The 26,135-nt window shown below is 42.7% G+C and overlaps 1 protein-coding gene across 2 annotated transcripts; it reads left to right on the top strand.

Moving 5' to 3' along the window:
• The first annotated feature begins 1,653 nt into the window (after window positions 1-1,653).
• Window positions 1,654-24,218, top strand: antxr1a (ANTXR cell adhesion molecule 1a). Of its 2 annotated transcripts, none has more exons than XM_076731667.1 (18): window positions 1,654-2,212; window positions 5,435-5,506; window positions 5,614-5,685; window positions 6,245-6,326; window positions 6,514-6,547; window positions 7,088-7,167; window positions 7,897-7,965; window positions 8,460-8,540; window positions 9,386-9,446; window positions 9,777-9,875; window positions 13,361-13,430; window positions 13,546-13,624; window positions 13,954-14,049; window positions 15,619-15,660; window positions 16,620-16,715; window positions 17,018-17,185; window positions 18,009-18,089; window positions 22,395-24,218. In XM_076731667.1, the coding sequence occupies exons 1-18, from the start codon at window positions 2,031-2,033 to the stop codon at window positions 22,797-22,799; spliced, it is 1,869 nt and encodes a 622-aa protein (XP_076587782.1). In that variant the 5' UTR covers window positions 1,654-2,030; the 3' UTR covers window positions 22,800-24,218. The 2 variants fall into 2 exon arrangements, with proteins under 2 accessions (XP_076587782.1, XP_076587783.1); XM_076731668.1 differs by lacking the exon at window positions 1,654-2,212 and adding an exon at window positions 4,365-4,426.
• Window positions 24,219-26,135: the final 1,917 nt, after the last annotated feature.

Below are 26,135 nucleotides of genomic sequence, written 5' to 3'. Positions count from 1 at the left end.
AATGTGTGTATCAGTGTCCATCCAACAGTTGTCAAGACGTTTCTCTCAAAACCATACATGTCAACCTCATGGTGGCACCAGAGGAAAAGTCAATAGAGCAAAGACACAAGGCTACATCTTCTTGGAACCTGTTGCTGAGATGCCATAAAAATCGATAATCAGGTATTTCATAACCGATAGCGGCTCATCTGTCACTCATACAAACATGCTTTAGTGCTGGTTTACTGGAAGTTAGAGGCTGATAGGACAGACCACACCTCCGTCCTGTTTAACTCCAAAGGTTTCTGTTCACTCAGACAGACTTTGCCTTAAAAACAGACTATTTTCTTACTTGACCTAAAATTACCATCCCAAAACAGCAGCTCACTGTTTTAGTTTGGTGCATTTTTAACCATAAAATTTTGAAAAACAGTGTTTTTAATAGACATGAAGTTCTTGTTTGAGGCCTTCCTTCAAATTGCAGAGGACTGAACGCTTCTGACTGTGCATATATAAAAATCATTACACCATCCAGAAGCACCGTTCATTTCCAGGTTCAATACACATTCTAATACAGAGACTTTTCATTGTAACACAACAAGTGTTTGGTTTAAATGTTGATTCCGAGTTGATATTTCCTTGATTTGATAAAATGTGAGAGTGAACAGCAAACCTGGCTCTGTCCAAAGATAATAAAATCCACCTCTTACTTGCAGGGAGCAGTGTCAAGCTTCCAGGAACTCGCTGCACCCATCAAGAAACAACCCATCTCATGATTATACTATCATTTCCTGCCTTTTACATCACTGTCGTGTTAGACTGTGATAGATAGGAAATGCACAATGTTTCACAAGGGACGTGAGACCAGGTGAATGAAACAATACCCACATCAAAAAAAGACTTGATTGCACACGGCATTTGCAAATGATTGCATTCTGTTTTTATTTATGTTATACACAATGTCCCAAGATTTTTGCAATCAGGATTGTATATATGTACACACACACCATCTGTCTTCATTGCAGTGTTATTATTATACCCCCACAGGCATGACCCACTGTCAGGATGTGGATAAAACATGGCCCGCTGTAGGATCTCAATGGAGAAACAGTGAATATATGGCTATTCAGGACTTTCTCTTTCTATATATCATGGTATCAAACCTAAAATGAAAAGATCTTTCTGTCTTTTGAGTGTAAAATCATTGTGTTTTATGTAATGTGCCAAATAAACCGATAATCATTTATATGACCCGCAGTGGCTCATCTGTCTCTGACTGACATTTAATTCCACTCTGGTTTACTGGAAGTCAGAGGCTGATAGGACAGACCACACCTCGCTCTTGTTTAATTCCAAAGGTTCCCGGAAAAGGTCTGCACAAAGAGGTAATCAGTACTTCAGAAGCATCCCTCAGTATAATCAAGCACTAAAGATTTAAGTTAGAAATGAGTCACCACCTGTGTGACACACTTTCTCCACTGTTTGTCGCCCTGGTATGCTGTTTTATGGTATTCAGGGGTCACTGAGTTTATATTTGTTATGGTCTAGTGGCTGAAAAGAAGCCACCAGCTAATGTCACCACTAGGGGGCAGGACAAGCCAACAGATTCTGGTGTTTGCAATATATTGTCTTCATCACTCTCTTCCTCTCCAAAGAGAGAGAGAGAGAGAGAGAGTTGAAAATACAAAGAGAGTTTTGCAAAGAGTCAGACATCCAAGGTCTGTGGCTCTCTCTGATGCATAGCCTTGTCATTAACAAAAAGCAGCAGGAGTGGGAGGCTGTGGAGCTCGTCTCATCTTTGTGCACACTGTTTTGGACCCAGTGATGAGACTTTCCCAACAACAGTGAGACCCACAGCACTCATGCTTTCTCTCTCCCCTCCACTTCAACCTCTGAGCCACACTCACTGCCTTCCTCTGGATTATTGCTTTGTTTCGATGCTGAAGACGCATGTGGAGGATTGAAAGGAGAATCTGCAAGGAGGATTAACTCTGCAGCAATCAGCCTTTTTTGTTTTCACTGAAGTTGGCTTTATTCATCATCTCGTCTGTATGAGATTTTCTTCAGCTGGAATAATGCCTTCGTGCTGGAGTAGAAGCTCCTGGTTTCCCGTGGTGTTTGGTGCTGCGCTGGTTGTTCTTACTGCTGGTAATGCTGGACCGAACCAGGACAGGAGGCAGGCTGGGTCGTCCTCATGCTTTGGAGGCTTTGACCTTTACTTTGTTTTGGACAAGTGAGTTACCTGACACACATTACCAGACACACTTAGGGTGGATGGATTAGTCGGATGGTTTCTGTTGACAAGTGAAAGCCATTAATGTGAATGTCTATGAGAAACAATATATTCTTTAATTATTCCTGTGACTGAGCTTCATTTGAATGTTTCACCTGTCGATGCTGATGGCCTTAAAGAAGGTATCATGACATGTGACCTTGTGCGTTATCATGAAAGCACATTAATGCATGAAGTGGATTTGCATGATTTTATTTTGTTCTTGTGCTTCTCCCATCACGGTCTGCCAGAATGTTTTCATGACGTCATCCCCATTCTGTTATCATTACGCCTGCTGGTTTCATGTCATGCAAGAAAATGGATGGATGGACTGGTGATGCACTGCTCTGATAGGCCTGGAGCTACAACCCTGATTCCAAAATAGTTGGGATGCAGTGTAATCTCCTTTATCCAATCATGTGTTCACAAAGTGGCGAACCTCGCTCCATCCTCACTGAGCCTTTCCAGGATGCCCTTTCATACCCAATCATGATACTATCACCTGTTACCAATCAACCTGTTTACCTGTGGAATGTTCCAGACAGGTGTTTTTGGAGCATTCCACATCTTCCCCAGTCTTTTGTTGCTCCTGTCCCAACTTGTTTGAAACGTGTCGCTGCATCAGATTCACAATAAGCAGATATTTACAAAAATCAATGAAGCCGATGAGGTCAGACATTAAATATATTGTCTTTGTGCTGTTTTCAATTGAGTAGATGTCAAAAAGGATTAGCAAGTTATCACATTCTTTTTTTATTTATGTTTCACGCAGCCTTCACCCTGTTTTGGAACTGGTTCGTACGTTTCAGCTTGGCATATGTCTACAGCTGGTAACGATTACTTCTGTGTTAGGTGTCACCCCATTCATCAGTCTGCCGCAGGCGGCACAGACTATAAGCACTATAGCTGACTGTTGTGTTTAGTATTGATCACCTTTAACATAACATACACCATGTGGGCAGTTTTTGTCCAGAATTGCTGGCCAGTAAGCGCACAAATGATCTGCAGCCTTCCTCATCTTCTTGGATTTCTAACATAGTCAGTGTATCTCAAGTAGGACACAGGATGTTTGGACTTCCTGCAAAGTCTTTTGGATACATTGGTCTGATTTAGAAACAATTTCCATGTTTATCTAACCTGGTTTTCAGTGATCTCTGCGTTCCCCTTCAGCCAACATGGGCACCTGATCAAAGTCACCAAATTGAATATTTACTTGATTGTATCAGTAACATTTTGATGAGGCATGATACAGTTCTTTTAATATCTGATGTTTTTCTGAAGTTGTCTGGAGGATATGCATGATGCATTTGTAAGTAAGACTTTAATTTACAGGCTCTTCAAATTTAGCTAAACAGGAACTGAGCAAAGTCATTAAGCCAGTCATGTGAAAACAGTTTAAGGTCCTCAGAATGGGTCAGTGCCATACATGAGTAGTGTTTACCTGAGTTTTGCTGACTGGCTGCTGTAGGGAAAGCACTGTATACTGTAGATAAATATGCACACAGCTCCTCTGGCACCGGCTGCTAGCTTACGCAGGCTGTTTCCTTTGGACTATAACAGAGTACTTACCTTATGACATTTGTGTTTTGCAAAGCTGACTTAAAACTGCTTGTTTTTATTACATTTTTTTTTACCCCAAACGAAAATGTTTGCCAACTAGGTCAACAACATTTATCATTCACCTCATTCAACTCATTGTCCTAACCTGGAAGACGAGGACTGCAGTCCACCATTGCCCTCTCGCTCTCCCTCCAAAGATGGTGATGGATTTTCCAGTTGTCCTACAACATGTCATTGCCAACTCCAGGCACACTGCTGTTCCTCTGAGGGGAAATAAGGCAATCATGTGTAACAGAGAGTAATTGTTAGCGTGAGCCATGTTTTAACGACACATTTATATTGCATGTGTGATGTGACAGCGTTTATTGTCGGGCATCGGTTCACTGCATTAGCTGTTCCTCTTACTTTTCTCTTACTGTCATCTCTCCAGGTGGGATCTTTGTCGCTCTGCTGCTTCTCAGCAGTGAAGTCCTCCACCTGCCCTCACTATCCACTTGCTTCTCTTCTTCTCTCTTCTCTCTTCTCCATGTCTGCACTGCCCTTTCTCCATCATGTCCAGATGTTCCAGTGTTTCAGCCTGTTGGCTGGGCTGTTTGTGCCGGGACTTGTGTCATGGTAACAATGGAAACATAGGTGTTTTAAGGAATGATGCAGCGGGGTGTGGGGTTATAAAAACGCAATTTAAATGAAAGACATTTTGATAAGCACCAACAATGAAACACCAAGCTGACAAACTATTCTTTAGAAAATTTGATGCAACTGTATCTTGATATCTTTTGATAATTAAATTAGGCTCCCTCCTAATTTCCAAACAACAGATCAGGATACGGAGAACTTTGTGTTGCTATACAATCCAATAAACATCATGTAAAAAAATGTGAATAACACCAGCCCAGCTTTGAGTTATTAGCAAAAGGGAATAGAGTGTAATACGACATCCACACTGACCAAGCTGTGATCACAGAGCAGGTTGCATGAAGGCTTAATGAGCGTACATTCATCTGAGTCCAGTAACACTCAAATAACAACAGGGGCATTAAAAAGATGTTAACAGTAATCTGAGGAGTTCAACATCATTACTACTGCTCAGGGTAAACCAGCTGTGCTGCTGAAAACATTCACTCTTACTTTCCCTGTACGAGTCTATTCCATGGATGGACTACTGACCTACTGGGCACACAGCCAGGGATGCCAGAGGTCAGAGCAAAGATGCAAAATGACTGTAAAGACAATGCAAAATGGCAACAGAGATGCAAAATGACCACAAAACAAGTACAAAGAGATGCTTAATGACTACAAAGAAACACAAAACAACCACAATGAGATACAACCAACCACAAAGAGACAAAACAACTACAAAGAGACACAAAACTATCACACAGAGGCACAAAATGACTACACAGAGATGCAAACCTACTACAAAAAGACAGAAAACAGCTGTGAAGAGGTGCAAAATGAATGCTAAGAGATACAAAATGAATGCAAAGAGGTGCATTTTTTGTGCCTCTTTCAGTCTGGGGTCCTTTGTCTCAGTTCTAGGACAGACCAGAGGTCAGGAGGTCTAGATGCACAGCAGCGGTTGAAGAAGACATCCTCTCATTCATTTGGCTTTTCTCTTCTCAGATCTGGGAGTGTACAGAATCACTGGACGGAAATCTACCACTTTGTTGAACATCTAGCTCATAAATTCATAAGGTAAATGAAAGAAACAGGATCGTGTCATCAAGTGTGTGTGGGAAAACATGTAAGAAGACATGACCACTGATCTAACGGAGAATATTTGTCTCCTCTGCTTGCCTCAGTCCACAGTTGCGAATGTCCTTCATTGTGTTTTCCACTGAGGGAAGGATCTTAATGAGCCTGACAGAAGACAGGTGGGTGCAGATCCCCTGAAAACTGCTTTTAATCCTTCACTTTTTTTTATCATCCAGCTGAAAGGAATGAGTGTAATACCAGATTTGGACACAGGTCACACACATTTAATTCCCTCTGAATTTTTATGACCAAGAAGAGAATCCAGACAGATACTTTCCTTCGCTGTGATCTGTCTGTACTGTCGTCGGCCTGGACAGCTACTTCGTCCTGTAGTTTTTGACACATTGTGGGCAGCTTGAGTGTCTAATCTTTCCTCAGCGGCCACAAAGTCTTTTCACTGTTTCACTCTTCATATCTTATCCTACAAAAGGCTCATTTCCTGTCTATCTGCGTGACAGTTTCTCAAGCCAATACTGTTTCAATTCATTCATCTGCAACACATTGCTGGTATTTTCTGCAAATGCTGCCCTTATGGAAACTATTATCCCGTTACCACGCCTCCCAGCGTCTGGTTTTAGTCAGACGTATGTTCACAAATGAACCTGACAAAATAAATATTTTCAATTAGATTAAATTATCAACAATGTGGCTTAGCTCGTCTTCTGTATGTCTGCTCAGGGAACGCATTCGCAAAGGTCTGGAGGAGCTCCAGAGGGTACGTCCTGGGGGAGACACCTTCATGCATGAGGGCATCCTGAGGGTGAGCGGCCTCTGTGTGTCCACCTCCAAGCAGGCATCTGCTTTATCTGCTCTGGCACCAGAACAAACACCACACGGTCCAGAGAGCTAAATTGCTGTTATGTTAGATCGTGGAGGAGTTCCTTTATTGGCTGCATGCTACCAGATAGATAGTCAACTGGTTCAAACCAGCTCTTCTTTTTTCACAGGCCAGTGAGCAGATATACTATGGAAACACTGAAGGTGTGTATTACTTTTCTTACACACTAAATTTTTCATAAGCTAGTATCATTGTATAAACCAGCACTTTTTAAAATAAACATATGATTGATTTTGCCTGTTTCTGTGGGTCTTTGCATTAAGTCAGTGGTTCCTAAGCATGGGGATGTCCAAGAAATATCTGAGTGGTCATGAATTGATTTGAAAGTTTTGGAAAAAGAACATTTTTCTGCTGTATTTTTGAAAACTGGGAGGTTTTATGGCTTCAGTCATACGTAGGATTCAAATGAAACAACCTGCTCACAGTTTAAAGAAGTATGTAACCCTGAACAAAGCTTTCTGAGTGGACTTTATATCATTTTAGTCGCCAGTGACACAAACGTATCTGCAGTTTGGATTTGCTCCTTGACTTAGTGACAGCTCAGAATGAATGTGTGTGTGTGTGTTTCTTAATAGAGATGCATTACCACAAACTAATCTTAACAGTGTTGTATGGTTATTTGCTGTGGAGGATGAGATAAGAGTGACATTGCAGCAGGGGTGACCGGTTCTTTCTGTCTGCAGGTTATCGCACTGCCAGTGTTATCATAGCTCTCACAGATGGAGAGCTGCACGAGGATCTTTTCTTCTATGCTGAGCGAGAGGTGAGAGAGAGGAAGAGAGGTTAAATGGGCCACACAAATTGTAACCAGATGAAACGCTGAGCACGTGATGGACCAGATCAAACACTGCCACCCTATACATCACCACTTTGATCCTCTTCCTGTAGTCTGGAAAAATGGGGTCAGAGCGTTTGTTAGATTTATATATTCAAGCCCAGTCGTTCTCTTCACATCTGCACTGGGATCTAATGATTTATATGCTCCTCAGACAATTCAGGCAGTACAGGTGACAGTGTACAAAAGCCTGAGGCTCTAATCAGCTTTGAGTGCCCCTGGACACGCGTTGACTGCAGGGATGAAATCAGGCTGACGTTTCCAGTAGCTGGATATGTTTCCCTTGACAGCTGCGGGCTGCTTTAGGTTGTCATTTCGTGTCAACACCAAAATCCACAAGCACTATTACTTAGAAATGAAGTTTTGGCTTGTGTGCTGTGTTTGGCATTCAGGCATCTGGGTGACATTTCTTTTGTTAGATGACGTCTGAATAATATTATTCAGATGTAAATCCCTCTTGGACAACAAGTCTTAATCTAAATCTATTCACCAGGAACACGGTGTTGCCCAACTTCTTGTAAAACCTTGTTAGCAGCCAGACAAACATGAGCCTTTTTTGACTGTGTTTTGGATGGTGTTATGAAATGCAGAGGTGTAATTGAACCCAGGTGCTGAGCTTCTTCCTGTTTTCGCTGTGAATCTGTGCATATCTGACAGGCCAACCGCTCCCGAAGTCTGGGTGCCTCAGTTTACTGTGTGGGGGTGAAGGACTTCAATGAGACACAGGTTTGTTTTTTTTGTTTGTGTTTTTTGTGTGCACATTAATGTCTCATGACGTCAGGGAGTGAAATGCATAGTGAGGTTGTAAATTCAAAGCTCTGTAAATCAAACTTTTGATCAGAAAACATTGACACCAGTGTTTTTCAGTAGTTATGAAGTGCTCACCAATCCTCTTCCCCGCAAAATGAAGTAAATGTGGTTGAAGAGTTCTAATAAGGACATGAGATTGACATCAAACAGTGTATACACAACTATCCAAGTGTTTGGTAGCCTAACGATTACAGTATGAGTCAAGAAGCCCTTTCCTCTGCTATTTAGCGTGAAAATTGTTTTAGTTTGTCTTCCAAAACAAGGACACAAGGCAATATTGTTGATTGTGTTCATATGAGCCACTCCTGTAATCAGTCATGCTGTAAGCTTAACTAATTCTCTTGGGATGGAGTCTTGGATCAATGTGTGGATTTGTCATGTGTGATTGTAATGACTTGTTTCCTCTCTAGCTGGCAAAGATTGCTGATAGTAAGGACCACGTCTTCCCTGTAAATGATGGATTTGAGGCCTTGCAAGGGGTCATCGACTCGGTAAGCCGTTCAACTGCACTTATATAGTTTCCTGATAAAATGTCTTAGAGGTCTACAGGAAATCCTCTTGCTTGCATGCACTTCATATAATCTCCCCATTCACTTCTTCTTAAATCCATCAACACACTGATCAAATAGCACACAAGAAAGACGACAAAATAGGTTTAAAGCACAGCGTAGTACGTTATTCCATCCATGGAGCCTGGCCAGGAACGAAATTCCAGGAAAACCTGCTGTGACTGTGACTTTCCTGCTTTTGATCATCACAGCTGACGTCTGGCCAAACACGATCAAAGTGCGTGCTGTATCTCTTAAGACCCACCTCTGTGGTGTTGTCTTAAATTTTTGCATTTTCTAGCGAGCGAGAAATGAAAAACAGTTTGTCATGAAGAGTCTTTTGTCACTGGGATACGAGGTTTGTTGGGCAGAGTTGGAGGTCACGCATCTGACTGCCGTCTGGAGCAGATTAACAGCAAACTGAAAGCTGTTGCTTCTCATTCATGTGAGCGGGGCACTGGGTCATGAATCAGACTTCAGGGTTACACTTTCCTGAAGAGCAGCGAGCACAGATACATCTGCAGAGCACATATAACAATAAATGGAAGCTTCAAGCCCAGAAACCGTCACTGTGTTTAGAAGAGAAGAGATCAGAAAGCGACAGTGTAACCAAATAACTGCACCAAAAGATAATCCTTAAACAGTAATGAAGCTGTAAGCAAAGACTGTTTTTAAAAGTCTCCTTGATTGTGCTTTTAAGAACGACCCAACATCTGATATTTGTTGGCGGTCTGCTGAAAAGTATTGCATTGGTGAGTTGTGTAATGCCTTTCTGCTCATCTCTCCAGATCCTGAAGAAGTCCTGCATCGAGATCCTGGCAGCAGAGCCCTCGAGTATCTGTGCAGGAGGTGAGATTTACCCCCTTTCTTCAGGTCCTCCAGGTCTCCAAACAACATTGTTTTATTCACTGCTTTAGTAACTGTAACACAGTTTTATTGTGGCATGTCTTGAGTTTCATACCTGTCACATAGCATGATGAGACGTTTGGGTGTTGCTTTGAAGCTTAAGTCAGACTGGCTATTAATTTAAAATACAGGTAAGCGCATGCCTACACATTCTTAACTATTCGGATCCCCAAACTGAAGAGCACCAGAAGGACACAGCTGCACTCCTTGCAAACTCTTTTTCTTCTTATGGTAAATTGAGTTTAAATTTGTGTTTCTCATCTCCTCACTCAGAATCCTTCCAAGTGGTGGTGAGAGGAAACGGGTTCCTCCACGCCCGAAATGTCGATAAGGTCCTGTGCAGCTTCCGCATCAACGACACCCTGACAAAGAGTGAGTGAAACATCACTGAGCATCTCTTCAGTGTCCCCGATTCACTACACACTCTAGCAACACTTTATATTAAGGTGCACATATTCATCATTAACTAGATGCTTACTAGCATGTATATTTGTAAGATTTTGGCTCATTATTAGTCATTATAAAGCACTTATTAATGCCTTATTCTGCATAACTACATTCTCCAACTATTAGGCCAACAACTAAGAACATTGATGACCATCTTAATAACCCTAACCCCCTGAATAAGGCATTAATAAGTGCTTTATAATGACTAATAAAGAGCCAATATGCTACTAATAGGCGTGCTAGTAAGCAGCTAGCTCATGGTGAACATGTGGTCCATGCTCTGTTTTATCACACGAGCGTTTTCACTGACTACACATTGACTCAAATCATCAAAGCTGATCGCTCAGCTCATTTACAATAAAAACTGCTGGAATAAACAGATGAGCGTGCGGGCCATTGTGAAATCCTTCAAAATTACACCTAGCCGAGCTTCCCAAAGTCAAACGCCAAGTCAGCCGCCCAGCTGGAGTCCTCTGCGATCAAACACGCAGCCATGCTGGTATCATGGCTCTTTGTTTTGAACAACACGTTGGATAATTTTATAGCCTGGAAAGGAACTAGAAACAAGAGATAAAAGAGAAGGAGTACCACACACGAGGCAGAAGGAGGCAAAGGCCTTAAGGATACGACCAGTTTCCCCACTGTCTTTACTGGTGGCTTACTGTAATAGTTGTGAAAACCACTTCCTACCAGGCATCCCACAGTCGCTGCAGGAGGTGCTGCTCTAATTACAAAGCAAGATATTCCCCAGCGCTGAGGTACAAACAAAAGGTCTGCTCCTCCGAGGGAGAAGTGGGAACAGTCGTGTCGGTGCGTCTCCATGTCTCAATCGGTCCGCTGGAACTCGTCGTCTTCCATATAATCTGACGGAGGAAAGTGTCCTGCTGTGAACTCTCTGAGGTTTCTTCTGTACAAGTGTTTTCGAGTTCAATGCACCACACTGCATGATGATTAACTGTCTTTCCTGCTTCCTCATGTATATACTGCATATCATATGCATGATAGCACACATGCAGGACTTATTAGCCACCCCCAGAGACACTGTTTTCTTCACTTTAATGCGATTGCTTTGCTGATCAACATTCAGCGCTGGCATCTTGCTCTTTAAATCAAACTCTTGAAGTAAAGTCAATAAAAGATTTCTAAGTATCAATCAAACATTTAGATTTTCTCAGAATCATAACTTTTTTCTGCGTGATACAACATCTAATTTCCTGCAGACAAACAGCGGACATGGAAACAATTTGACTAAAATGATCTCCTTATGTTAATCCCATTATACTTGCATACTCCTCCTCCAGATACGTTCACTTCTCTATATCGTTTACACACAATCCTCTGGAACTTGTTTACTTCACATCAGGGGTAAACTCAAAATGAAAATAATTAGGCCACAGTTTGCTCGCCTGGATATGAGTATTTGACCGGCCATAAGGCAAACCATTTCTCTTCTCTCGAATGCATCTTTACTTGCCCTCGCTGACTCCCCCGCTGCAGCCCTCTGCATACTTAACAGATATGGTGAAATGGTCAAAAGGAAAGCAGCAACATGTACCTGCATGTGTTGAGCAGATGAATCAGTGTTTGAGTATCTGTCTCCAGGAAAAAGTAGCAGCAAATACAGACAGGCGGACCGGGATTTGGCAGGTCCAGTCCTGAGCTATCCATTGTTTCAGTGACAGATGTTGCAACTATGGTGCCATGGACACTATTGAACTGTGTGAATAATGGCAAACATGACTTTAAAGAAATAGCTTAACATTTTGGAAAATACCCCTTTGTTTTCTTGGCAAGAGTAAGATGGGAAGATTGATACCAATCTGTCTGTACGCTAAATATGAAGCTAAAGCCTTTATGCTTACCTCAGCAAAAAGACTGAAAACATCAGGAAACAGTGAGCTTATTTCTTTGCAAAGGTAACAAATCTGCCTAATAACACCCCAAAACTCATTAAGTGACATATTATTACATCTCATTTGTTTAACGCTTACAAAAAACCAAAAATACAGTTGGTGGTTTTACTTTCTGTCTCCTGTCACGATAAAACTCCAGGAAGTTCCTTCTCCTGGCCAGGAAATAGTCTGGCACATAGAAACACGTAAAACCACAATTTTTCGTTTTTACACTTCTTTCCTTGTACAGATTTAACAAACTGGATATAACCTGAGCTATTTCTGAACTTTAGGGATGCTGGTTGGTGGATTTTGTTTCCAATGGACAGAGCCAGGCGTCAACCCAGCTGTCTCCAGTTGGGCTGGAGCTTCAGATGTACTCTATCAGTGCTATCAAAAGCAAATTTGCGTATTTCCCAACAAGTACAATTTTAGCTAAATCTGATAAATTTGAATACTTCATGTGAATTTCTTCATCACCTTAAAGATACTGCTGTTTTCCCATAATTCTCTCTAAACTGACCTTGCAGACAGTGTGTCCAGATCGGTCTCTCAGATATTAGCTTAAGCAATCATTCCAAGTAATTCACTGGCTTAAGTTGAACTCTGGGTACAATAAAACAGGACCTCTCTGCGTTTGAGTAAATAGTCTAATAAAAGGTCATTATATGGACTCTCAGCATCTTTATCCTCAAGGGATTTTAACCATGGATGTCTGCAGAATCAGGTCCCATCAGCTCTGTACTGGCCTTCCCTGTAATTTGTCCTTTAAATGGCTCTCAATCCTTTTCGTCATGCTTTGATATTGTGAGGCCACTCTGAGTGCAAGGTGGGTGCAGAGATGAACTCTGAGCGGGACCAAATCTGGGCCAGTTTGTATTGGCTCTGAGCTGTTTTTGGCAGCGTTGCTCCCCCCTCCCGTCTGTCCTGCGTGGTGTTTCGAGAGAGGAGCAGCCGCGACCCATGCGGGTCTGTTGATTTCCTCAGTTCTGCGGTATGCTCTCCTCCTGCCAGGATAAACAGACAGACTTGGGCGACGATGCTTGTTGGAGCCGGGTTCCTAAAAGCCAGCTGGACGAGGAGAGGACCTAGATTTGCCTGAAAAACAAAAAGCTGGGGTGAAATAGTTGGTGTTTCTGAGAGGGATACAGATGTCTTCAGACAGTAGACAACAAAGCACTTGTTTTGAAGGAACGCTCCTCTCAGACAGTCTGTTAATGGACTTGCAGTGAAAGATGTGACATCATTTAACTTCTGTGAACATGTGCATGGTTCCTCGTCTCTTATTGAATTGAAATGAAGTCATGTGACGTTGATCAGTCAATAAACTCCTAATGTCTCACTGTAATCAGATTAAACAGAGACATTATCTGAAAGGCGATTCAGTTCATAAAACCTCCTGGTTTGGAAGCATTATACTGTATTTCAGTGAATAATACTGACTCCTACCACAAGACAAGGCTGGAATGTTTGGCTGATTTGCTGTCTTTCATGACCCTTTTCCCTCTTCTTCTCTAGTGGTGAAGCCTTTGGTTGTGGAAGATACATATCTCCTCTGCCCTGCACCAGTACTTCAAGAAGAGGGGATGTAAGTCCTGTAATTTATTTCAATACAGTAAATGTGAGGTTTCAAATGACACCATCTACTCTTTTGAGGCACCGCATGAATGGCAGCCGAGACATTCTCTCTTTTTCTTTTCCAGGGCAGCAAACCTTTATGTCAGTATGAACGAAGGTCTCAGTTTCATCTCCAGTTCGGTCACCATTACCACTGTTGGCTGCGTGAGTACAATTTAATGTACCAGCGTTTAGCTTCAGAGCTGTATTGATTTGGGTAATGGTGCGTTCCAGCTGTAAAAACAGCACTAACAGATAACAAACCAATCCAAACAGTGCAATAAAAACTTAAGAAGATGTCTAAATGATGGATGCAGATTAATTAAAGCATTCCAGCATCGGCAGAATCACAGCCTTTACGCACTGATTCTGGAAGATAAAACCAAAAGAGCCTCTTTCCTGCACAAAGCATTAAGCCTGGAGAAGTGGTTTACATCTTTTTAGTGCTCGACACATTCAGACAGTGTGTGTTGACGTGTCTGTCTCTGTCACAGTCTGATGGGACCATCTTGGCCATAGCTCTGCTCATCCTGATGCTGCTCCTCGTCTTGGCTCTCCTCTGGTGGTTCTGGCCTCTCTGCTGCACTGTGGTGAGCTTTCTAAAACACTCATGCAATGATAATATGCACACATGCTGCTTTACAGATAGCTTCTGGTCCACTCTTTTCGAACTGTAGATGGCTTCAAACGCGTCTGGAATGCAGTGATATTGCTTGCGGACAATAAGATAGAGAGAAATGTCTTTTCCAGGTCTGTCTCGTCTGGCTAACAACCCTTAAGGCATCTTATTAGCATTCCCATGGTGAGAAGGTTAGGGCCTATGAGTCAATAAGGGCGTGTGGCCCTTTTGGATCCCTGCAGCTGAATGTAGTCCACAACCAGAAGAGGTCAAGGCCACCGGGTGAACGTGTGTGGAAGTAATTATGCTGCTGTTGAAATAATTTGTTTTTCCAGAGGTCACAGCAGGTGACCTCTGAGTCTTACGTCTCAACAGTTCCTCAGAGTATTCACTGAGAGACTTCAAGTGGTCAGACTTAGTAAACTTTAGTAAACTCCAGCTGGTGACACGGAAGTAAAAGCTCAAATAGGCTGTTTTAGAGATGAAAGTTTTAGAAGCAAAATAACCAGAAATTAAAAAAACAGTGATCTGATTTATGACAGTAAGTTGCTCTGGATACAGTTAAAAGCTGAAAAGCATCTACCGTATGTACCATTATTTAGACAGTGACCAAACTGCCAGCATCACAACATTTCAACAAACTTGTTACCAGCCACTCTGTCAAAATCTGTATTTCTGCCCTCAAATGAAGAGCGCATTGTCTCTTCAAAAATCCACTCCAATGTTTCCAGCGCTGGAAACAGGAAAGTTGAGAATTGCCAGAGGGAGATGTCAGCTTTTACAACATGGCTGTCCCTCCCTTTACTTTTTCTGTTCTTGTCCATTAAGTTGCAAATTCAAGTCTGTGCAGCGAGTGTGTTTAGGAAAGCGATGCTGGGTTACCATGGGGAATGGTTTAGTGTTCCAGGATCTGGAGAAGCATGGAGGAAAATGACAAATAAGAATCAGAATCGCTTAATTTGCCAAGTGGATTTAATGTAGAAAAGCTGTCTTTATTACGCTGGTGAAAAAACACAGCAGCAGCTCATGAGGTGACTTACGTACGGTGAAAGACAAAATGCACAAGACAGAGGCTGAAGTCTACATTCGGTCTGTGTGCAGCAGCGTAGCAGCTCTACAGCACAGTCTGAAAATGGAACTAGATTGATAAAAAGGAATAATTTAGATACAAAGGAAAAACAAAAAGTATAAATACTATAAAATTTTATGGATAACATTGCTCCATACAGAATGTAAGGGCACATAATACAGTATTTATGAGCCCGTTACTCTTCCCTTCTCCTAATCAACAACCTCAGGCCAAAAAATCTGGATAGCAGATTTCTAGGTCAGTGCATTGCTCTTGTAAAGTAGTAGAGACTCAGAGGAAAAAACAATTCCTCAGCCATGTGTTGTTGTGTAACCTCCTTGTTGCACACAGAGAACACATTGCTGTGACACGATTATATAAAAAATCTATTTTGATTTGCGTGTTGGTGACTTTTGTTGTCACCTTCCACACTTCTCCTCTCATGCGATCTTTTCTTTCCCCTCCCCACAGATCATCCATGAGCCCCCACCGCCGCCTGTGGAGGAGAGTTCGGTAGGAGCTGCGCTGTCTCCACATGATCTGTTTCTTATGACTCCTCATATTTAAGTTTCAGACTGTTGCCAGTGTTTAGGTTGTGTAATTGCTGCAGTTTATTTGGCCATGCGGCGTCGATTCACTCGCTCCCTGACATAAAACTCTGATTTCACTTGTTGAGTAAATCATCAAATGTGATGTGCGTTAACGCCCTCTTAGAATAACAATGAAATCCTGACTTTCACTGTTTTTTCTTTGCTTTTTTTTCCCTCTCCTGTTTCAAAGGAGCCAGTTTTGTTTTCAAGACTTCATGTTTTTCAAATCACTTCCTCTGGAGCTCTTTAGGATCTTCATGGAATATGATGTGAAATTAAACGCACTAATGAGGATATTTCTCGTGACTTTGATTAACAAATTCATGCTATTAAAATACATTTCAACGGCCCAAAATCTCAACGCAATAACAGCAAGCTGACATGCAACTGCGGGAAACGTCAGACTGCATTTATTTGCACCAATTAAACTGAAAATTAGGTTTAACTGGTAAATTTATCCTAAAAACATACTCCAATGACAACCGTGGCCCTCAAAGACAACTTTCAGCCTTGATTATGGCTTCCTCTGTCTGACATCCTGCTAGATTATGAGTCAGACAGGGTGTATTAAAGGGCTGAAACATCACAAGTTTGGCCAGTGGGCTTTGCAATTTCCTCTGATCTTGCAGCCAGCACAGAGGGGACAAATATTAGGGTTGGGCTTGGAGTGAGGAGGATGGACACAAAGCTATTTACTTGCCCAGTGACCAGTGAGATGGCATTTATGCCAGATAGCTCTGACACGTTCATCTGGTATGAGTGCATTTATGTAAAAACAATGAAGGGTAATTCACCCTTTTATTGTCCCTTAATTGTAGCTGGTTAGATGGCTCGTTAATAAATATACCACAGTAAAACCTACTTCCTGTTACGCTCCCACAGGATGATGAAGACTTTGAAGCCCCTAAGAAGAAATGGCCGACTGTAGATGCCTCCTACTATGGAGGAAGAGGAGTTGGGGGAATCAAAAGGATGGAGGTGAGATCAAGTAAATCTCTAAGCTGTCTGTTGTGTTAATTAACGAGGATGAGGGGCTTGAAAGCAGCCTGCTAATGAAGAACTGTAGAATGATTGAAAACTGCAACACCTCTAGTTCAAATAAAGTTCAATCAAAACTCACTTTAATTGCACCTACGCTGCACAGGAGCATTTCATCTTTGAATTTGAAGCCCGACACGTTCACAGTTATACACTCCTGACCATCTATTTCCATATTTGCTAAATATGCAAAGCTTTAAAGGCAGCGCGTGGCTCTTCCTCTCCGTACTCTCCATTATTAGGTTCGCTGGGGTGAGAAAGGCTCCACTGAAGAAGGAGCAAAGCTGGAAAAGGCCAAAAATGCCAAAGTGAAGATGCCTGAGCAGGAGTATATGCCACCGCCCACGCGGGTTCTCAACAATGGCATGCACAAACCCCCAGGGCCGCGCAAGTGGTACTCCCCCATCAAGGTATAGCACCAACAGAAGCAGCCAGGAGGAAGTGTCTGGGGAATGTGTTTGGACTGCAGATGCTCTTTCAAGTCTCATTGTTGACATCAACTAAAAATGAAAGCATGTAGGACTTACAGCAGTTCAGCATAAAAAATAAGAAATGATGTAGGATTTGTGAGATATTTGTCCAACAAGTCTGTGAATATAGCTCAGCTTACATTAAATTAATAAAAGCATTCACAATCGTTTAAAAGTTCTGCTGGGACATGCTTCCTTCAGCTGTTTGCATGTGTACTGCATGAAGTACAGCATCTGTTACAAATTACTGCATGCTAATCTGGCTGAGGATACGTAAGTAATAGCTTTATTAAAATGTCGTAGTGAAAATAGCATGAGATGTGTTAAGGTAGTAATGCTTAGGTGACTACTGGCACACAGTCCTTTCCTCCAGGGCCAGCATGGGGTTAAAGGAGTCGTTCCGAAGCCTTCCCAGTCAGCAGGGGATTGTTAATAGAAACCAGACTCCTGTTGGACTGACCTCCAGGGAGCAGGGCTGCACAGCCAGCAGTTTTGTGAAGAAAAACAGCTGCATTTTCTGCCCTTATCCTTAAAGAATTTGCTGTTTAAAAACTATGACGAGTCAGTTCACAATGGGCTGAAACAATTTCATTTCAAATGGCTGCAGGATTAGGTGCACAGTGTGGGAACTGTGTTTTGTGTCCCCAGGAGAGATACCAGAGACCTGATCAGGTTTAGGAAAAAGCATCGCTTTAAATAAAGGTAATTTCTGATTATTGCAATGGTGTCAAAGTGTGACTCCACTCTCTCTGTTTTTTCATAGAGCAAACTGGACGCACTGTGGGTGCTTTTAAGAAAAGGCTACGACCGTGTGTCTGTAATGAGACCTCACCCAGGTGACAAGGTAAGAATAACTCACAGCTGCACAGGTAGGCGGTAAAGTTGCACCGGTAATCAGCCTGTATTTTACCGGCTGACGTAAGGCCTTGGCTGTGCATTAGCATTTGGCGAAGGAGGGGATTCTTTTGTATCTGAAAACTTTGAGAGAATGAACCAGCTGTGAGCAGTGCAGTGTGCACAGAGACACTCATGATGAAACTTGTGGTGAGTTGGGATACAGTCTGCAGCGTCTGGCCACAGTGCGCTGCGATGTAAAGACGTCTGGGGAAGTCATTACAGAAAGGCAAATGTAATTCCTCAAAGGCCAGCTGTAGTGGGGGGATAACAGTGCGATGACCTCTGCTGCTGGCAGCTGACATGTAGTCTGAGACTGTGGGATCTGCAAGTGTTGAAAAATGAGTCTGAGGGAAGGTTGTATATATGTAACGATGCTTCACCCGCATGAGTTTATGTAATGCTACATCTTTCCCTGAGGAAGAAACGTTGATCTAAGAGCAGCAATTAGCCTCAAAGTTTGAAAAGATCTTTAGAAACTTTAACATTTACTCCTCAGTCTTTTCAGTTCTACACTTTAACAAACATGGAGCCTCATTTGTAGTCGAGGTTACTGTACTTTGTGTCATTTATAGTATATTAAACCATGTCTGCTGTTAAACACAGGCCTCCGTACAGTCTATAGTCTGCGGAAGGGCTGGTCCCATTGTGATCGAGCTCTGTAGGGTGGCACACAGCTGTTTTGACACTCAAGACTTATATATATGGTACAGTTTAATTAAATGGGAGGATGAAACAATGCCCATGTGGCCACGGTTTAGGGAAGCCACCATCATCATCAAGTGCTGCTGTTTCCACTCACAGGAACACACGTAGAGAAGGAATAACAAAGGCCCAGTTTCCAGGGAAAATTTGATTTATTTGAGACTTGTGGTGAAGATACCAACTACAGTATGTCAGCAGAAATGTGAATTAAATTATGCAAAATATTTCCATCTGATATGATGGTGCAGCCATCAAAATAATAAATATTTCCCTCAGTTCAGGCATCATTGTATACTGGAACTGCAGATGACGTGATATGTTGCAACAAGTTGACAGAATGCTTTACAATCATACAGAGCTCTTAAGACGTCTGACGGTTCATTCTAAAGCGTTTTATCGACCAGCTGTAGACACATCTCATGAACAGAAAATCAGATATTATAGCCACAGTGCTAAACCACAGTTACATACACACACACTCTCTCTGTATATATAAACAAAATATCATATTTAAAACACTGTCAATCTTATGAACTATTTGGAGTGAAATCAGTCTCAAATTTAGCCTATAAAATCTGGGACTGAGAATCAGAACATTGTTTAATCTGCTGATCTGAAGGTAGATTATTAATATCTATCACCAGCTGCTTTTAGACTGCATCAAACCTTCAGCTTCAGTCGATGAAATCTCTACAGCAGCAGGTATATTTGGATAGTGTGGCACGGAAGTGTGCAGGTTTGATGCACGCCGCAATCCCCTGCAGGTGATCATAAACAGAATAATTAAGGTGAATTTTGAGTTTTTGTAAAACAGAAATGTTTAAAAAAGGCTTCTCTCTAACCATAACTGTGCAAAATCGATGAGAAAATACCATCTTGCAGGACCTCAGGCTGTACTTTTACTACAGATGTGCATGAAGGAAATTTCTCTTTGATGTGGCTCAAAAAACATTCTGAAAGTAAACTTTTGAAGGAAAGAAAGTAAGAACAAGGATATACATTAAGGAAAACAACAGAAAAAGGCCTTTTTCATCTCATGTAGAGGCTGACAAAATGAGCCCCCATCTGCTCACTGGAGGCGTATGAAGGCCTGCAACAACAAAGTGACGTCTGCAGAAACAACCAGAGCTGTGTCAGCATGATGAGACTCTAATGCAGCGCACTGAGACTCTACCAAAACATCTCATTCCTGGATAGAGAGAGCAAAGCACCCCACAGAGACTATGAGTATATACAGTGTACAAAGTAATACTGTATACTTCACTGCTGACCACTGTCTGAAGCATACCATGTTGTCTTACATTGGATTAGATTATAAAAAAGAAATGTGAATCCACGTGAAAATGCAAAAACACAGCTGAAGTGCTGTCAAGAGCATGCAAACCAAGAGGTGGTGATATAACCCTAACACCATGCTGGAGGCTATTACCGGTAGGCTATGTGCAAGTAGAGGTGCAATTCTTCTATGGTGAGGACATTACCTGCCTTGCCAGAGTAAACAAAGGAGATAACAGAGCACATGCTGTCATCACAAGCCAGAAACTCAGTTTTCTCTGTCCACATGTCAACACTGCAAACAGAGTTTCTGAATGTCTTCACCCTGGAAGCAGTTTTCCAACAGTGGAAATGATTTTCAGACCAAATTCAAGTATAAATCGAAGAGCGTGTTACTAAACGAGGCCCCTGGGGCCGATTGGAAACTAATCAGCCTTGAAGGTGAGGCGGACTTGCTCACCTCACTTCACTCATCGTCAAACAATCCCAAAGGGTCACATTGCCTGCTTTTTTTTTTTCCAGTACAGTGAGCACAGCTAGCACAGCACTGTGTAATTAGAAGTGTATGAGTGAGTCCTCCACACCATAAAGCTCTTCATTAGTGCACTGGAAAAAAGCTCAGCTCTAGTATCCTTCATGATTTGCAGTAAACAAGCTTGTTCTGGTTGCAATTAGGAGTCTCTTGTCAAAGCTTTGCTTTTATAACTTCCCCTAAATGAAGGCAGCGGTGGGAGGGAGGAGGCCTGCCTGAGAGTCAGGTTCCTGTAACGTGTCATGTGTTTCTGAGCTTTGAAGACTGTTTTGAGTAATTAGTGAAGGAATCAAAACACAAAGCACAATGTAACAGGTTAAAAACTCGTCTTAAACATCTTAAAACACTTAAGAGTAACAATAACACATTTTCTTCAGCATTGTCTGATTTTAAGGTCAGTGGAACCTACAATGCAGAGCAGAGTCTAAGAGGCATTAAGATTCATGATTTTCACTGTCTCTCCTGCACAAAGGGAATAATAAAACAGCTCAAGTTTATCTCTCGATCCTCGCTGTACATGAGCACATGCCACGTTTCGCCTGGTTTCACCCCGCTGGTAAATGAGAGGCACCAAGCTGCACTGTCATCCCTTATCAGTCCACCGCAAACTCCCTGATCCCCTCAGTGCAGCTGCTCCTGGGGTGTAGCTCGTTTCTGGAATATGATAGTCTCTTTTGCATGACCTCACTTTGGTTTGGACTGGGGGGAGAGTGGTGGCAGGCTATCCTGTCCAGCTGAGCAGAGAATACACATAACTGCCCATAACTAAAGCTGTGATTGAGAAATCCAGCATATGTGGAGGTTTGTTGGCATTGACACACAGTCATGTAAATGTGCGTGGACAATAGGCAAGGCTTCAGTAAGTGGGAGTCACAGCACCATCAGCTGTAGTCATCAGTCCGTACGATTTGTTAGAGAAAGCGGCGAGGGACATTTTTATATCTTAGACTGATTCAGCTGTCGATGCCGGGAAGTCGTGTGTTTTGTCAAAGAAATGAGGTTTAGAAAAGCAAAGTCTTTGAAGCAAGGATGCCATTTTCCAACTCCAGACTACCAAACTAATGTTAGACCAAAGAGGCATAATGAGAAACAAACACAGTGGTGGAGAAATGTCATATTCATCACAGTTCTCAGAATGTGAATTACACACGAGATGGTCCTACAGAGCATTTTGTCTGAAAATAGTTTTTTAATATGTTAAACTGGCTTTGCTCTGGGTTTTTAAGCCTAGTTTAGTTTGTTAGTTTGATAAACACGTTCCCGCTCTACCACTGCGAGCATATGGAGCTACAAAACTGACCAAATGTAGAAAAAGCAACACTGACAGAATAAATACAAATTTGATCCATTTTACTCGTCTGTTTATGACTTTACTCGCTCATTTAGTTAGCTAGCTAACTTTGTTAGCATTAGCTCATTAGATAAGAAGCTTTAGTTACTGTTGAAAACGTTTATGCAGTGATGCTGCAGCAGTTTGTCGTACAGTGTGAGGATAGTTAGCTTTATTTTAGTTTGTGAACAAAGTTAGCTTCAGATAGGTAGCTAGCTAAAACGCTGGGGTTTAGCGTATGGGCTGTCTGCTGTTTCCTTTGAGCTTTTCATTCTCCATGTAGTGAACAGAAAATGAGCCCACTGCATGCTCACTAGTTTCTGCTAACAATCCCATAATGCAATGTGCTGCGTTTTATTCTTGTCCTACAGTCTGTTGTTTATCGTCTAAAATCTGCTGTTTTCAAATTTCAGGGCAAATGCATGAACTTCACCCGCATAAAGTCTTCACCTCCTCACTACCCACACTACAACCACCAGCCATCTCCCATCTACAACCCTCCGCCTCCACCGAAGGGCACCCTCCCACCGACCCCCGGCAGCCCTCCATCATCTCCATCGTTCTCCACCTCCAACCTTCCACTGCTGCCTCCTTCTCCCACCTCTACCACTCCTTCCCCTCCCCTCACGCCTCCCCCCTACACGCCACCTCCGAACCGGGCTCTTCCTCCAACCCTGCACATACCCGCCCCGCTGGCACCCCCACCCACCACTACGCCCCCTGCCTCCCCCACAGGCTCCCTGCCTCCTCTGCCACAGGGACCCCCTCCGGGACGAGCCCCTCCACCTGCCCGCCCGCCGCCTCGCCCTGGCCTGTAGAGCTCTGGCAGCAGGTGGGAGAGACTTTAACAGGATTTAAAAAGGCCACTCAGAGCCCCCCCCCCCCAGCAATCAGCACATGACCATCCTTGATTGTACCTGCAAGCGAGGACACACGAATGCCTTGTGCCGCGTTTGGTGGGCCGCGGCCTTTCTGCCCTGTGAAGTGGAGCAGCGAGGACTTCTTTCCAGCTATTTGTCTACAGTGACTTTTGTACACATTTAGCCCAACAGTGCAATTGCTCTGATGCTTGAATTACACAGACATTCCCTGCAAATGAGGTCACGCAGGCCGGCTCAAAAACATTTGCCTCTGCTGTCCTCAGAGCTGCTTCAGGCCCTGTTGTCCCCGCCATGAGCTCACTAGATTGGAAGAATCCTGACCAAGCAGAGGAACAGAGGCTTGTGCTAACGCCTCTCCACATAGGCCCTCAACAAGGAGCACAGACGTGTTCAAAATGATCATGACAGTAAAATATGTGCCTGTGTAACATTCCTATATTTTCCTGATAAGAGACAAAAGACTCGTAGTGCAGATGTTCCACACAGATTTAAAAGAATCTGAAAAGCCCCGTTTTTGTACTCTTGAATGTTGAGCAATTGCATGCAATAGTGTTTGAGTCAGCATTTTTGTTCTTTTTATAATGTTTCTACCTTGTTTTATACAACATATTTTTATTTGTACTTTTAGCGTTGAGTAGGTCACATTCTCTGAGTTTTGATTTTTACGGTTAGAAGAGCATTTCTGATAAACACTTGTACAGGAAGTGTATTGAAACTGCAGTGCAACGTACCCGAACTTTTGACTTCCGTATTACTAAAGCAGCCTGAAGCGAGTCATAGCTGGCCTAGTTTTTATGCACACGAGAGCAAACAATAAATTGGGGTTTAGACACTAAATTGGCCTTGTTACTGTAACTGACCTGAACAAGGCGTCAGAGGCAGGGGAAAGCTTTGCACATTGGCCTCTAGCAACATGTGTAAATAAGCATTTGATATAACCATGTGTGTTCAGATATCTGTGTGTGTGTGTGTGTGTGTGTGTGTGTGTGTGTGTGTGTGTGTGTGTGTGTGTGTGTGCGCGTTGGACAGAAAGAGAAGACTAGTCTACTACATGTATTTGTGACAGCGCTCCTGCAGTAAACCAACCTGGGCCAGTACACCATCAACTCAAACAAAATGACCCGTGGGGCACAATAAAAGCATTGTTTCATGAAGTTCAGTTCAATAAAAGGTTCATATGAAGCTGTTCTTTGATGGTGATCAGAGGAATCTCAGCAGAATGCACATTACAAGCTCATCCTTTAGCATAAATGTCATGGCATAACTGATAAGGCTGTATGTAACTTTCCACCAGTACAGTATGTAGACACCAATGTTTGTTTCATTCAAAATGAAAGTAAACAGTTTAAGTGTATTAATCTGGACTCTTTGTCTTCCTGTATTGCTGACCCGCTGTGATTTACTTGCTGACGACGTGGAAACAGTCACTGAGCCCTGCTTTGCTCTCGAAAGCTTTCATCAAAAGCCTGTAAAGACTTTAATGGGCTGTCCCTCATGTTTCCTTAAGTCACTTTTTATCACAAGGTGCTCTGTCTCCCACATGCCGTTTATTCCATAGCATGTTAAGATATAACATTTCTTTAACAGTAATGTGGAGATCTGGGCTGATGGCTTCACACAGTTGAGAGTGGCTGTTTGCAGAAAGCTCAGAGCACCTCACTTGCTCCCTGTGATTGGAGGAAAAAACAGAAAAGAGTATGCAGAGCATGGCTAACTAACTCCAGATGTTCATATGTTGCATTATGTCACAGCCACGAATGGAGTGAGCTATCTTGGAAAATATTAGACACCATCTAATCCTCAGGAAACGTGGGCAGGCTGTAGGAAAGGTGCGCTGGTGCAAATCGTCCGTGACATCATTTGGGAACAGGGTGGACTGATGCGCTTTGAGATTTAATGCTTTTTCTTTTGTCATGTGAAGTTGACAGGATGCGAGCAGGTTTTATACCGGGGCTGTTTTCAATGAAATTTCCATGTCAGACAAACTCGATGCAAGATGTCTCGAGTCTGCTGTCAGCTTTTTGTTTCCACTCTGTCTAAACTACGACAGCGCAGATGTCACTAACACATATGAACATTGCATCACAGATTAGAGCCATCACTCAGACGTCTCCCATATGATAAAAGCTCTGGTGTTATGCTGGGTCTCCTTTAAGATCATTTGTGGGGAGGGATTTGAGTGGCGTGCTTCATCACTGTGAACCCTTGACCTTAACGAGTGACTGACAGATTTTTCTGTTGTCAGCTCTGTAAGTGAGGCCAGATTCGTGTTAAACCTACATTCACCCGCCGCTGGCCTGCATTTATCTTTCTTGGTAGATTAGATTAAATCAAAAATCTGATCGTTTGTGTTCAGGTTGTGCACTGAGATCATTCAGTATTCAAAATGAAATGTGTGCTTATCTCTGACTTCAAATTATCCATCAGCAGGGAAAGTTTTTAACTAAAAGCACACGGTTTCATTGCTGTCACGTAAACGACTTCAGCTCCACAGATGCTTTTAGGCCACTTCACTTGTTGTCTCTCCCTGTTGTTAAGCTGCCTCAGCTATGAAGAACAGGGCCCAGGCGACAAAGTCCAACCCAGCAGAAAATTTCATGACAGTATAATCATGAGATCCACACAGGACAATATATTCACCGGCTTCATCGCTTGGTATTGAATCTAAAGTCTCGAGTCTTGAGCCTAAAAAGGCGTTTCAAAAATGAGAAAGAAACACAAAACATCTCTCCCGCTGCCCCATTTTCACAGCTGACATTTTGGCTTATAGGATGAAAAGAGGAGCTGAAGCTCTGATCCAGTTCAGGCTCCTGGTTTTGTCTGAGCTGGATCACTGACACGCTGACTCAGACGCATAAATACATCGTTAGTGTTATTTGCTGCATCTGTGCTTTTCCTGCTGCGACAATTCTAAATGTTTGATCAAAAAACCCAGAACTGCTTCACAATGGGTCATGATTGAGACACCTGCTGATAGTTACTCAGTCCCACCCAGACTCCATAAAGCAGCTGCTGGTTTGTGCACATGGTGAAGGCTGCAGCACAGATGATCTTACCTGAAATGATGCTCTTTATAGATGAAAAACTACCCACAATGCTCCCTGTGGTTGGAGAATGGAGGCCGCCTTTGTTCAAAGCTGTGGCCGCCTTCTCTAATTACTCTGCAGCTGCACTTGAAGCCATCGTTGTGGTCAGTGAGTGCAATGAAATCCTTCTGAGTGTCGCACTTGCTTTCACCAACAGTTTAGCTTTCTGCCTTTGGACCATGCTGAG

Source organism: Chaetodon auriga, chromosome 5 (assembly GCF_051107435.1).
Source record: "Chaetodon auriga isolate fChaAug3 chromosome 5, fChaAug3.hap1, whole genome shotgun sequence".
Lineage (NCBI taxonomy): Eukaryota > Metazoa > Chordata > Actinopteri > Chaetodontiformes > Chaetodontidae > Chaetodon > Chaetodon auriga.
Note: the sequence above shows the minus strand (reverse complement) of the source record. Positions and strands in the feature narration are given on the sequence as shown.

Bases quoted from the DNA above. Each gene is read 5' to 3' on its own strand.
- antxr1a (XM_076731667.1), top strand. From the start codon at position 2,031: ATGAGATTTTCTTCAGCTGGAATAATGCCTTCGTGCTGGAGTAGAAGC. The intron at 5,686-6,244 runs GTGGGTGCAGAT...ATGTCTGCTCAG, and splicing joins ATGAGCCTGACAGAAGACAG to GGAACGCATTCGCAAAGGTC. The intron at 9,876-13,360 runs GTGAGTGAAACA...CTTCTTCTCTAG, and splicing joins CAACGACACCCTGACAAAGA to TGGTGAAGCCTTTGGTTGTG.